The sequence below is a fragment of the Panthera uncia genome (assembly GCF_023721935.1).
Source record: "Panthera uncia isolate 11264 chromosome D3 unlocalized genomic scaffold, Puncia_PCG_1.0 HiC_scaffold_8, whole genome shotgun sequence".
NCBI classification, from domain to species: domain Eukaryota; kingdom Metazoa; phylum Chordata; class Mammalia; order Carnivora; family Felidae; genus Panthera; species Panthera uncia.
Window position 1 is genome coordinate 70,389,201 of NW_026057586.1, and position 13,810 is coordinate 70,403,010.

General features: G+C 46.2%; 2 protein-coding genes and 1 long non-coding RNA gene across 4 annotated transcripts in view; 2 read left to right on the top strand and 1 right to left on the bottom strand.

The window, feature by feature from the left end:
* The window catches only part of RNF185 (ring finger protein 185), a 37,458-nt gene extending 29,281 nt beyond the window's left edge, over window positions 1–8,177 (top strand). Inside the window, exons 5-7 of the mRNA XM_049619035.1 lie at window positions 274–328; window positions 3,650–3,767; window positions 5,700–8,177. Coding sequence (XP_049474992.1) covers window positions 274–328; window positions 3,650–3,767; window positions 5,700–5,797 — 271 coding nt within the window. The 3' untranslated portion in view covers window positions 5,798–8,177. The remainder of the gene's footprint in view (window positions 1–273; window positions 329–3,649; window positions 3,768–5,699) is intronic.
* On the bottom strand, window positions 5,404–12,350 carry LOC125913975 (uncharacterized). Its single transcript, XR_007455170.1, has 3 exons — window positions 12,171–12,350; window positions 11,224–11,364; window positions 5,404–6,091 (listed from the first exon to the last, which is right to left on the bottom strand). It is a non-coding gene; the product is annotated as an uncharacterized LOC125913975 (long non-coding RNA).
* Window positions 12,351–12,503: 153 nt separating this feature from the next.
* The window catches only part of LIMK2 (LIM domain kinase 2), a 59,136-nt gene continuing 57,829 nt past the window's right edge, over window positions 12,504–13,810 (top strand). For both annotated transcript variants that reach the window (XM_049619027.1, XM_049619032.1), the window contains exon 1: window positions 12,504–12,630. In XM_049619027.1, coding sequence (XP_049474984.1) covers window positions 12,615–12,630 — 16 coding nt within the window. In that variant the 5' untranslated portion in view covers window positions 12,504–12,614. The remainder of the gene's footprint in view (window positions 12,631–13,810) is intronic.

The window sequence follows — 13,810 nt, forward strand, 5'->3', positions numbered from 1 at the left end:
AGTGTTCATAACCAGTCTGAGCCAGGCTCTCTGTGAGAGGAGTAGGCTATAGTGCAATATGGTGAACATCTTATACGTGAATTTTCTCCCTGGCTTTCTATACGGTTGAAAAAACCATTGCAAGTAGAACGAAGGTTAGGATTTGGTTTAATTTGGCATAAGTTCGTATGCTAGGCACAGTGGACCTTACCCTGTTGGTGAAGAGCTCCCACTCCACTCAAGGAACAGCTGTAAACATTTTATAATATTTATTTTACAATGTTTCTGTTTCAGAGAGAAGACCCCTCCCCGTCCTCAAGGACAGAGGCCAGAGCCAGAGAACAGAGGGGTGAGGAACATTCTAGGAGAAGCCTCTAGAAATGAGTTCATGGCTTTAGAAGTTTCCATCTTGGCCCTACACTTTTTCTCCTTGATTATAAAAGTAAAGGAAAAATTGTAAAATACATAAAGGAGAAAGAGAAGAAAAAAATCACTTAAAGTCACACCATCCAGAAAAAACTGCTGGAAATATTTTGGTCTATTTTCTATTCTATAAATTTTGTAAATCTCTTCATGTGCATGTATTTATAGATATGTATACATATATTTTATTATTTTTTTTACAATATTTTGCTCCTGTAACTCTTTTTAAAATTTCATTCATTCTGAGTGCCTTCTCTATGCTGGGCATTATTCTAGGCATTGGTGATAGATCAGTGAACATAGCAGAGATAAACTTACGGAGTTTATATCAGAGTGGAAGACTTTTAACGATGTATCTTGAGATTTTACATGTAGTAACATTTTATTTAAAGGCTGTTTAGTATTTAGTTGTATGAACTTAACATTATTTGATCCTTTGTTGAACATTGAACTGTTTTCTTTTTTTTATTTTAAAAATACTCTGATGAACTTATAGATACACTTTTTAGCAGGTTTGTGGTTATTTTACCAGGACAAATTCATAGAAGAATCACTAGCTCAAAAAATTTGCTCATTTAAATCTGATGTTAGTATTAAAATTTTCAGTTAAGGGGCGCCTGGGTGGCTCAGTCGGTTAAGCGTCCGACTTCAGCTCAGGTCACGATCTCACGGTCCGTGAGTTCGAGCCCCGCATCAGGCTCTGGGCAGATGGCTCAGAGCCTGGAGCCTGTTTCCGATTCTGTGTCTCCCTCTCTCTCTGCCCCTCCCCCATTCATGCTCTGTCTCTCTCTGTCTCAAAAATAAATAAACGTTAAAAAAAAATTAAAAAAAAATTTTTTTTTCAGTTAAAATATTAAATGTTATTTTTTTTTTTAATTTTAAAAAATGTTTATTTTTGAGAGAGAGAGAGTGCAGCAGAGGAGGGGCAGAAAGAGGGATACACAGAAACCAGAGCAGGTTCCAGGCTCTGAGTGTCAGCACAGAGCCTGACCCGGGGCTCGAACTCCTGAACGGTGGGATCATGACCTGAGCCTGAAGTCAGATGCTTAACGGACTGAGCCACCCAGGCACCCCTAAAGAAATTTTAAAATAAAAATACTTATCCATACTACCAGAACCCCAAAAAAGTATATTTTTATTTCTCTAGATTAAAATATTAAAAGAAAAATTTTGAGGGGAAATACTTATCTATATCTTGTCCACCTACCAGCATATTGTCCTGAGCATACTTGTGACCATAGTGTTCAGTTTTGTCTGATAATTTGGTCACAAGAGTTTTTCATTTCTCCAAAAGAATTAGGATCATAGGTTGTTGGACATACTGACCTAGTGCTACCCCTTGACTACCATGTAATATCACCTTAACCTTTCCAGGCTCTGTTTCTCAACAGAACTTTGGCTCCTAACCTCAGGAAGCCAGAGGCCCTGGCCTTAATTACTGTGGTGCACACTTCCAGCATATACAAGCACCCACAGCCACCAGTGATGCTTTTTGTCTACTTTGCCCCAAGAACATATACCCACCAAATGTAAGGACTTAGGGGATTGTATAGATGTTGCTAAAAGGGAGGCCAGAAGGTCAGTCCTCGGGATTGCACTCAATGAAGTGGTAGTTCCTGATTAAACAGTTGCACTTTTCTGGGTAAGGCAGCCTCGGTCCCAGGAGCCCTCAGACTCAACCATGCCGGGTCTGAATAGGAGGCATTTCTACACTGAGGAGATGGAAAACTGGTTGTTTTTCTTCTCTGTAGATTTGTTCTCTTAGTTTATCTGCTGTTAGGTTTTATAGGTAGTGCCACCCAGCAAGAAGTTTGGAGCTGGATGCCAGGCTGCTCGGTATGGGATAAGGAACAGCCACTTTCATAACTTGCAAAAGACTCACAAATGAAGGCCAGTGAGCTCTTTGTGGAGAGCAGTTGACCCAGTAAATTTTCTTATTATTTTTTAATCATTTGTTCTAAGGATCTACCCAGGGATGTGGGGGAGGAGAGAAAATTTTTGTAAGATGTGCACAATAAGTAAGAGCATGGGTTTTCAGATCATATTGACCTAGTTTCCAGTCTAAACTCTACCCCTTTTACAAGCTGTGCAACCTTGGTCAAGGTAAAAAATGGGTTGCTTATTCACAGTGTTGTAATTCTTACTGAATCTTTTTTTTTTTTAAGGTTTATTTATTCTTGAGAGAGAGAGAGAGAGAGAGAGACAGAACACAAGCAAGGGAGGGGGAGAGGGAGGGAGACACAGAATCCAAAGCAGGCTCCAGGCTCTGAGCTGTCAGCACAGAGCCTGACATAGGGCTTGAACTCACAAGCCATGAGATCATGACCTGAGCCAAAGTCATATGCTTAACCGACTGAGCCACCTAGGTGCCCCTTTACTGAGTCTTTTCATATGAAAGACGATGCAGTGTAGAACATGTTATGGGGGGAAAGCTGAGGATAATATGCCAAACTGGTAACAGTGTTTATTGGAGAGAGCATGGCCTTGAAATGGTGAATGAAGAGACCTCTGACTTTCTATGTCCACTATTCTTCTAATGTATAAGTTTCTTATAACAAGCATATATACTTTTGTAATCAGAAAAAAAAATAAAGTATTTTACATTTTTTAAAATTCTTTGTAAAAATATTAAAAGAAAATTTTGAGGGAAAATACTTACCTGTATCTTGTTCACATACCTACATGTTGTCATGTACTTGTGACCATAGTGTTCAGTTTTGTTTGATAACTTGGTCACAAGAGCTTTTCTGTGTTGCTGCACTATCAACATAATGGTCTTTAGAGAGCATGTATCAAGATTTTGATCATAACCTCCATTGTCGGTTAATTAGGGTTCCACTTTTTTGCTATTACCAATAATGTGGGTGTACGGATTGTTGCCAATTTTGCTATTATAAAGCATGTAGAAAATTTTACTGACTAGTGTGGGATTCTGGGGAAAAAACTGGCGCTCTAAGAACCCTGACTTGCATTAGCAGACTGTTTTACTTTAGACCAGGACCAGGCCTTTCTGGCATTCACAATTCCTTGGCTGGGACTCCTTGAAGGCTAGCGGGGCCAGGGTTCCTTAGGGGAACCTCAGGGTTCCTCTGCCTTGGGGTCTAGATGGGAGGAAAAGATGTCCCTCCCCCTTTGGAAACAGGTGGCAGAGGATAGGGAGGAGAGGCAGGTGCCACCTGCAGGTGACATGTTTGACAGGTGCAGGAGAAATGTATTCGTTCTTCTGAATTGCACTTCTTCCACACAGGGATTTCAAGGATTTGGATTTGGAGATGGTGGCTTCCAGATGTCTTTTGGAATTGGGGCATTTCCCTTTGGGATATTTGCCACAGCATTTAATATAAATGATGGGCGGCCTCCTCCAGGTAAGACCCTATCTCCTTGGTAATCCTGCTTGGAGGCTCCTTGGAATTCATTAGTATGAAGATTACAGATAATTGTCACTGCTTGGAAGTTTAGGCTTTTCAAAATGTGAACTCTTTCCAGATTACTGGTAGTCATAATGATATTGCACACCCGTCAAATATTAGGCATGTTCAAAATATTTGCCATCACAAACCCAGGGGATCCTCACCACAAGCCTGTGTACACCTGTGGGATGGGTGTGCAATTAGCTAGCTCCGTTTCACAAATCAGAAAATGCTCAGTATGTTTCCCAAGACATACTATGTGCCTATAAAATGAAAAAGAATAAAATAATGCCTAGTATACCTAGCTGAAGAAAAGCCTCATCCTGTTCACGTATCCCCCACTTTCACCATTTGGGGGCAGGGAAGAGTGAGGCAACCCACCAGGATTCAGGGCCTCTCTATTCTCTGGCATCTCTGTCCAGCTTCCCTCAGGATACACATGGGGCTGGTCCCAAGTCCCATCCCTTTGATAACTCTTTCTAGGTCTGTTACCTGCTACTACCTTTCTCTTTCCAGCCAGCTTAAAGGTACCAGCTGCATTCCATGTAGAACTAGGCAGCAAGGTGGGTACCCTGTACTTTATCCCAATCTGACACCAGAGCCAAGATCCTTACCATGGAATCTGCAGAGGTGCTGAAGTTGGTTGAATTCTGCTTGTACTTATTGGAGCCTCATTTGCGATGGACTCAGTGTATTTGCAGAAGGAACCAGTGTGTGGTTCCTGGCCAGAAGCTTAGGCTCTTAGGGACAGAAACCTACTCCTGGGTCATCCCAGTTTTCTTTGGCCTTTACCCTGATGCTTGGCATATAGCAGGCAATCAGTAAGTCTTTGTTGACTGCCTGCCTGCATGAATCATCAGAGCACCTGTCTGGGGAATAGTATAGCACCAAGAAATCTTGGAATGCCCTTTGTACCTCCTTCACCTCAAAGGTTTCTCCTTCATTTACATATTTTCTCAAAGGAAGGAGACCCCACAGGGCAGGGTGTACCCTTCCCTGAAGGAGGAACAGGGCCCTGTAGAGGCAGTAAGAACCTGCTTGGCAGCTTCCTTCCCTTCTTCCTGGTCCAGGGCTCAACCTGAGTTCCTCAGTTAAAGAGAGCTCTATAGCCAGACTAGACTGATCCAGAGATCACTTTATCCCCATGCTACAATCACAGTTTTTGATATGTTTGCCCATCCTGGATTGGTTTTCGTACACTCATTCCCCCAAAGTCTGGACAGGGAGCCCTACATAGCTTTTCTCAAAGCAGGGAGGAGTGGAGGCCCAGTTCTGTCCCTAGTTTGCTGTGTGATAGAAGAGACAAGCCATTTTGCCTTGTCTGGGCCCTAGTTCTATCCTCTAGAAAAGGAAGGCACTCTGTGGGGCTAAGACCCCTCCATGCTCAACAGTGCCAGAATCTAGAGACTCTGTGACTCAAGGCAGCATGCAGAGAGGCTGAGAGCATGACTGGGGCTCTGCCACTAACTTGTGAACTTTGTGATCTTGGGCAGGTCACCTCATACCTGTGCTTCAGTTTCTACTTACACAAAATGGGAATAATAATACCCAGCAAGGTGTGTGTACAAAACACTTAGCACACAGAAGAGGCTTAACAGCAGCTTTTCTTTTATTATTTCCTCCAAGAGCTTCCTGTTTTATGTACATCTGCAGACCAGACTCTCTTAGGATAAATTGGAGACCTTGTCCTCATTGTTATATTATTCCACATATCTTCATAATTCAAGTTTTGTTTTGCCTGATGTTATTTGGGGTTTGGAAATCTTTTTAGTGTGCAGAGTTCTGTTCTAAAGAGATGAAGATTGATGTTCTCAATTCTGGCTCAGACAGGCAGTGCACACAGCTGCAGTGTTCTGACAGCCTCTCTTCTCCCTCCTTTCTCTCCAGCTGTCCCTGGAACACCCCAGTATGTGGATGAGCAGTTCCTATCACGCCTCTTCCTGTTTGTGGCCCTGGTGATCATGTTCTGGCTGTTGATTGCCTAATGCTGGGTCCCAGCCTATATCCATGGCAGGGCCTCTGGACTGGTGACATGCCACACCCACTCTCGATGTTTGGCTCCCTGGCTAATCCTGACCCCTGGAATCGGTGGGGTCAGTAACACATCAAGGAGTTTTGCTTCTCCATCAGAGCTTTGGGACTCAAGACCTGTTGTCAAGGACTCTGGAGTATGGCCACTGCTGTAAACACCCTGCTGTAACCTCAGTCTTTGGCATTGAGTCGTCTCTCATGAGTTACACCATGAAGTCCTGTTCCAGCCAGCTTAGCAGGTCCTGACTCTGCACAGGGAAGAGGCAGGAAAAGAGAAATTGTCAGTACAATTTCACCTGAATTTAATATTACAAAAACAAAGGGATGAACCAAATAGAAACTTTCTTTCATCTCTTTAAATACCCCTTGGTAAGTGGCTTCCAAAATCAGTGGGACTCCCCATATAGTGAGGCTCCAGATCCCAGTGCTACTGTGTTCTATTTCCTCCTCCTCCTTAGCAGAAATGCAAGAAATTGCTGTCCTATAAAGATCATAATTGCAGCATCTAAAGCTGGAGTCACTTCATGAATTCACCAGAGAGCCAAAGATCTTTCATTGGCTCTGGGCCATGCTCAGTCTCTGGCTCCAGAGAGTGGCTTGAATGACCTCCTGGTTTCCTGGTATGTATTATCCCCAGAGACATGTGGTTTCACTCACAGATTTCCCATCCTCTCTCCCCCCAAAAATACGTGCATCTGCGCCTCTCTGCCAGAGGACACACAGCCGAGACTGCTGCTGAAGCCAGGACTGCGCATTAGGAAAGACCTGCCATTGGGACTCTGATGGGATTTGGAGCTCTGATGTAGGAACTGAACAAGCAGCCCTTTCCCCAAGCCTACAAAAGCTCCAAGTGCGTCCTCTCAGACCCACCCAACGGGAACTGGGGGCTTTGTCAAGTCAGCGCATGTTGAAGACCATCTTCCCCAGAAGCCAAATTGTCCTTTATGAAGAAGCAGGAGTGGGGAGATCCGCATAGGACCCTGATTTGGGTATGGCTTGGTGGATACCCCTGAAAACTCCTTGTATGTGTACTAAAACCAGGGAGTCATGCAACTGTGTAGCAGGCAGCCCTTGATTTTTAATGCCAGACAGCAGGGCCTAGAGAGCCTCAGCACGATGACATGGTGTGGTTTTCCCCAGGAAATTTCCAGGGGAGTCATTTTCCCAAGCCCTTGACTTGTTTTTCTAGTTCACAAACTTTTTCCTCAGAATCTGATTGAGGGAGTGGTTCCAGGCAGGAGGACAGTTCACTTGTGGAATGGTTCTCACTCTCCTGGTCAGGCCTTTTCCTAGAAACTCAGCCTCTTCCAGGAGATCCCAGGGGTCGTGGAAGATGGACTTCCTCTGGGGGCCTCTCTGTCACTTTACCAGTCCACATTGCACCTGGCTCACCCCTAGCCATAGCCAATAAGTGGTAGAAAGCCCCACCTAGTGCTTTTTTCCAGCTGTGGCTCTGCATAGCATGTGGAAACCAAGACCTTGAGGAAGACAGGGGAAGTCCTCCTCTCCTGTCCACAGCCCCCACCCCTTCCCTTCTGTACCTGTCAATGCCAGAGTTCAGTGTTTAATCAGACAAAACGTTAAGTGTTGAAAAGGTGGTTCATTTGCCGAATCCATTTGGTAGGACTAAGCTACCAGCTTTACAGTGTCCCTGATGGATTTTAAACATTCTTGGGACACCCACTCAAGAGTGCTCTTTTTATCACCTCCTGGAAATCCCAAAAGTCAGAGGGACCCCAACCTCTCAGCACAGGTGAATTGGTGAGATTGCTCAGTGCAGTAGCCCCACCTAGTGGTGAGAGAGAGGACTTCAGATAGATGGGCCCAACAGAAATGGGTTTCCAGAAGAAAAGTTAAAAAAGGGTTGTGGGTAGGAAGACAAATTATTGGGACTCTTTGACGAAGTAGAGTGAGCCCAGGAGAACTTCACCAGCAAAGGCATCCCAGGAACCTGTGAGCAAAGCCAGGTTGGCCATGTACCCTTTGATTTTGAACCTTCTAGGCCCCTCACTCACCCTCTACTGGGAGCTGGGGCAGGAGAGCCAACTTGGGACTGCTGGCTCAGCCCCAACAGGAAACCCCCTTCCCACCACCCCTCTGCAGGCTCACCACCTTGCCCCTCTGCCAAGGCAGTTTTCGTTTCTTTTGTGTGTTTTCTATGTTGGCGTCCAGCCCGCCCCCCACCCCCACCCCTGCCCCCTTTGTGGATTAGGACCAGGTCCCGACCGCAGTCAGAAAATGACACCATGTAAAGTGGCACATCTTGACCAGTCACTAATTTTCACTGTTGTGAAAGTGATTTGATTTAGAATTAAACAAATGGTTTTACATTACTGTGAGCTGTGGACTTGTCTGTGTAATTGGGGGGGGGGGGAGCGTGAATGGGTTGGGGAGTAATCACACTGATTTGGCCTCTGGGAAACACTTCTGCATACGTGGGAATGTCACAATGAGGAGCAGTCTTCAGGCAGCCATCGATAATTAGGGATGAGAAGCACAGGCTAGAGGACTGGCTGCATATACAGTCCTACCCAAGATGTAACCTGACAGCCCCAGTCCTGACAAGTGTATGGAATTCCTAAGCTTAAGGCTACCACAATGGAGCTTAGCTTGTGGACAATCAGAACCTTGAGGACAATCACAGGTTATTCACATGCTCTGCAACAGGGCAGATGGGACCCTGGCCAAGCCCTCTACCTGGAGCAGTGGATGTACAGCTCCCTAAGGTTCCTCAGTAGCAGAGTATGAGATGGAAGATAGGTTACAAACCTGGCCTCGCCTCAGGCTCCACCACCCCCCCACCCACACACACACACATACTAGAGCTACAAGGTCATCCCTCTGAAAAGGTCTCTTTTCTCCCTCTCTTCCACTTTGACCTAAGGCTTTAATCAAGTTGAACAGCACTAAGATATGATAGGAAATGCAAAGATCAGGGATCTCCAAGAACTCATAAGCCCAATAAGAGATGGAAAACAAAACATGCACTGAAGTAGAATAGGACAGTAAAGCTTCTACATACCTATGACCCAACCCCAATAACCATCAATTCCTGTCCAATCCTGTTTTGTCCCCACCCTCATACTGCTCCCTTTCTCTTGCCTGGACTATTTTGAAGCAAATCCTAGTCCTATGCCATCTATTAAGTATTTCAAATATGCATCTCAAGGATTTTCAAAAACAACCAAAATACTATTTTATGTACCTGAAAAAATTAACAATAATTCCTTAATGTCATCATATATCCAATCATTGATCAAATTTTCCTAGTTGTCTCAACTTTTTTGTTCAGTTTGCTTGCATTAAGATCCAAATCAGATCCATATCTTGCTATTGGAGGTCTCCTAAGTCTCTTATTACATCCATAGGTTCCTCTTTTCTTACTTCTGCAGTTTACATGTTTTTTTTAATTTAATGTTTATTTATCTTTGAAAGCGAGACAGAGTGCAAGTGGGGGAGGAGCAGAGAGAGCGGGAAACATAGAATCTGAAGCAGGCTCCAGGCTCTGAGTTGTCAACACAGAGCCCAACACAGGGCTGAAACCCATGAACTGTGAGATCATGACCTGAGCCGAAGTCGGATACTTAACCAACTGAACCACCCAGGCACCCCACAGTTTATCTGTCATTTGTCCTATTGAGTTTCCCACAGCTTCAGTTTTGCTATATGCATCACTGTGGTGTTAATAAGCTCCTCTTACTCTTGTATTTCCTGTAAATTGTTAAATCCAGAAGCTTGACCAGGTTCAGGCTTGGGTATTTAGTAAGACTATGTCATAAATGGTACTATATACCTCTTGTTGCATCATTTCACGAGGCACATGATGCCTGGCAGTCCCTTTTTGTGATGTTAGCAGCCCTTACTGATCATTGTCTAAAACAGGACTTTCTGCCATGATGGAGATGTTCTCTATCTGGACTGTCCAACACAGTAACCACTAGGCACATGTGGCTAGCAAGCACATGAAATGTGGCTAGTGGACTGAGGAACTTAATTTTAAGTTCTATTTCATTTTAACTGACATAGCCACATGTGCTAATGGCTATTATATCAGTGCAGATTTAGATTAGTTCACAGGGTTTGCAAAATGATATAATTGAAGATAATGTGGTAAGCATTTAGAAACAAGAATAGGGTAGAATAGGTAGAAAGGGGCAACAAAATTACAAAGAACACGGAGGGAAATGGTAGAGTGGTACAAGGGCAGAATGTATTCTGGAAAAACAGTTCTGGAGTGAAGGGAGTAGGAGAAAAGCCTGCAAAGTGAGATGTAGTTCACTCATGAGGGCCTGGTTTAGCCTTTGTTTTGTTGGCAACAGGGAGCTATTGAAGGTTTTTGAGCAGACACATAATTCTGGAGGATTAATCAGTTGCTCTTGGATGGGACTGATTCTAGGAGTGGAGAGACTAGAGGCCAAAGACAGGCTCAATTTGATGAAAGTATAGGTGACAATCGGAAGGTGTAGCTGGGAATCAGTAGACCCGTTCCCTCAGGATGGCAGAGTCAGAACCTTCAGGTGTTTTTCAGTGTCCAGGTTCCCATTCTATAGGTCCAAAGAGTTGATTGTCAGTCAGCAGGATCTGGCCTTAGGGACTGACCAAACTATGGTGGGGTAATCAAAGTGTGAACGGGTGACTTGGGTGCTAGAAACTCACATCTTCTCCCTACCCAGGATTTTCTGTCTTCCAGAAATCCCCCTGGAGTTCACAAGTGATCTTGGAATATTCTTTGGGCCTATACTGGAAAGATATCTTTTGGTTATACATTTCTACAGATTGCTATTTTCTTTCTTTACATTTCAATTTGCATTTCTCAAGAGTTACCTAAACTTCCCTGGAAGGAACTTGGGGGAGTTGGTTATCCCCCTACTCCCTTCTAGTGAACACCATGAGGCTGGAGGTGGGAAAGAAGTGGAAAGAGAGAGGATAAGGAGGGAGAACAGACAGACCTGGGTGCCTTGCTGTGGGGCTGAGGGAGAGGGAAGACAAACAGGGGTCTTGGTTCCAAAGCTTCCAGTGCCTGTGTGCCTGGCAAAATACAGCATTACCTCTTTGCATGTGTAGGGTGAATAAAATCCCTGCTCCCTTTTTGCCCACCATGAGGTGGCTTGTCAGAGTCCCCTGGATCCCTGCCACTTTAATTCAACACACAATCCTGTAGTTGCTATAATCAGACCAGAAATTCTTCAGAAACTGTAAAGCCAACCGCTGGAGGGTTCCCAGGAATTACCGGAAGTCAGGCACATCCCCTCCCCCACCCCCTCAGCACTTTCTCTATACTCAGGATTTCAGGAGCCACCTGCCACACCCAGAGGAGAAACGTCTGACCTGCTTCCTATTTGTATTACACAGGTCAGGTAGAAAAGAGAATTGTGCCCACCTTTGCTTATTGGAGTGCTGGAGCCAGACAGCAGCAGAGTTGAACTTTGTCTTTAGCGGGGGTGTCATGATCCATTTCCTTGGGCCCCATTCCTGCCTCTTCCTGGTCATTTGGACACTTTTCCCATGACCTAAATCCAGTCTAAGGAAATGACAGTCGCCAAACACGCATCACAGGAGAATCAGATGGGAAGGACTGCAGGGTCCTGCTGATGCAGCCCACCCTTTGTCACATGGAGGACCCCAATTCCCTCCCAAACCCAGTGAAAGAAAGTGGTTCTCAAGGCCCCTCAGCCAGCTAGCAGCTGCCAGGAACCAGCCTGCTGTTCTAACTCCTTGTCCAGGGCTCTCTCCTCCACAAAGAAGAGCCAGCAGAGCAAATCCAGTCTACAAGTGTGTTCCTTTTAGTCTACATGGCATTTTTAGAACTTCTGAATATTACCAACATTTTAAAAAGTGGGAAAATTCACCTAAATACCTGGAGTTTGGGCTTGTCTTGAAAATTTGGAAGATCTGGTGTGCTGCATTTATTTATATACCTGTTTGGCCCCGATAAGAATCTGCCCCTAGAATGCTGGTTGCACCACCTTCACACCATCTTTGACCTAGAGATTATCTACTAAGTGCCAGCTTACTCACAGTGGGGGCAGATAAGTGGCTTCTTTGAGCTGGAAGCCTAAGAAAAGTCCACTCTAAATCCCCAAAGTTATTTGTGGAGTAGCTTCTCCATATTCATATTCCTTTTTTTTTTTTTTTTTTTAAGATTTTTATTTTTAAGCAATCTCTACACCCAACACGGAGCTCGAATTTACAACCCCAGGATCAAGAATGGAATGCTCTAATGACTGAGCCAGACAGGCGCCCCTCCATATTCATATTCTTGGTCCTAAACACTCTACTAGAAAGAGCTTTTGCCTGGGAGTTAGGCGACCTGGGTTCCCATCTCACCTCTGCTCCTAGTGAGCTGAGCCATTTTGAGGTAATAGAACTTCTTTCCTCGGGTCCTCAGCTGCCCCCATCTGTAAAATGGGCTGAGGATCTCCTGTTGAGACCTCCCAGGAGTCCCGGGGACTATGCTGACAAACCACCTCACGGCCGCGGACAATCACCCTTACCAGCCCAGGCACTCAACAAAAGGCGTCGGTCTCTCTGGGAGGCACCAGGGCCCCCACAGAGCCCGAGTCAGGGGGCGTGGCCTGGCGTCAGCGGGGCGGGGCGTCGGCGGGCGGGCCCCCGTGCCAGGTGCGGTTTGGTCCTCCCCGGGCGCCGTAGGCGGTGCATCCAGCTTGCGCCGGGGGGCCGCGGTCCTCCCGCGCCTGAGGCGGCTGCGAGAGTTGAGAGGAGTTGCTGTAGTCCCCACCACCTCCTCCCCATTTCCGCGTCCCCGGAACCATGGCCGCGCAGTCGGGTAAGGAAGGGCCGCGCCGTTCTGTTCCGCCGTTATCTCGGAAGCCCGGGCCCAGGACGCCTGAAGGGAGCTGGTAGCTCCCTTCGGGAGTTTCGGGCTGAGTGGACCCCCATGGACCCCGGCACTTTAGCAGGAGAACTGGGGAAGTGAGCACAACGCTCCCCGAGGACTCGGAGGTTGTGGGGCTTCGGGAATTGGGGGGCCGAAGACAGAAGGATGCGAGGGATATGCCGGTTGGGCTGCTGAGGGTTGAGGTCCCTCGAGGAAGGGATGCTGGGCTCTGTGAGGGAACCAGCTTTTTTTTTGTGAATCTGGCGGCCGCAGGTCCCCAAATGAAAACTTTCTAAGGGGGCGCCTGGGTGGCGCAGTCGGTTAAGCCTCCGACTCTGGGTTTTGGCTCAAGTCATGTTCTCACGGTTGGGGAGTTTGAGCCCCGCATTGAGCTCTGCGCTGACTGTGCCGAGCCTGCTCGGGGTTCATATTCTTTCTCTCTGTCTCTCTCTCTCTCTCTCTCTCTGTCTCTCTCACTCAAAATAAATAAATCAAAAACTTAAAAAAATAAAATAAAATTCTTTCTAAGAAAGCTGGGGCCTGAGTTCTCTTGGAGTGAGGGCTTTGTGGAATATGGAGAGTAAGGAAGGGATTCTCAGGGTTTGGGCCAGTTATATGGGGATGGAGAGTTACCCTGGGTTCTGGGTTTTCTGTGGGAAATGAGGATAGTTGTGACTTCTGACCGGATCCAGGGCGTCTCACGGGTATCTTGGTGCCTGTGATCTTAGGCAGGTCTTAGGGCTCTTTGCAGGAAGCTGGGAGTGTGGGCTCCCTTGGGGTTTAGGACACGGATTAGGGGTTAGGGAGACAGTGAAGCATTCTTCCTGGGGAAGGTAGGCCACTTCGGGTTCTGGACCCTCCATGGGAGCTGGGTCTTCCCTTGGCCTCTCTGAGACAGGAGAAGAATGTGGCCAAACGCCTCTTAGAGCGAAGAGTTGTCCAAAGGTAAAGGGTAGCTTCAGAGTTAGATTAGCTGAGCCTACAGTCCCCTCTTGGTCACCTCACGCACTACCTTGCAGCTTCCTGTCCTCCTGGCCTGTCCCCCTGCACTAGGACTTTCTGTTGCCTCTGTTTCCCAGCCACCTGTGTGGGAGGCCCAGCCTCTAGGTCGACCAGGGTCAGCATCCAG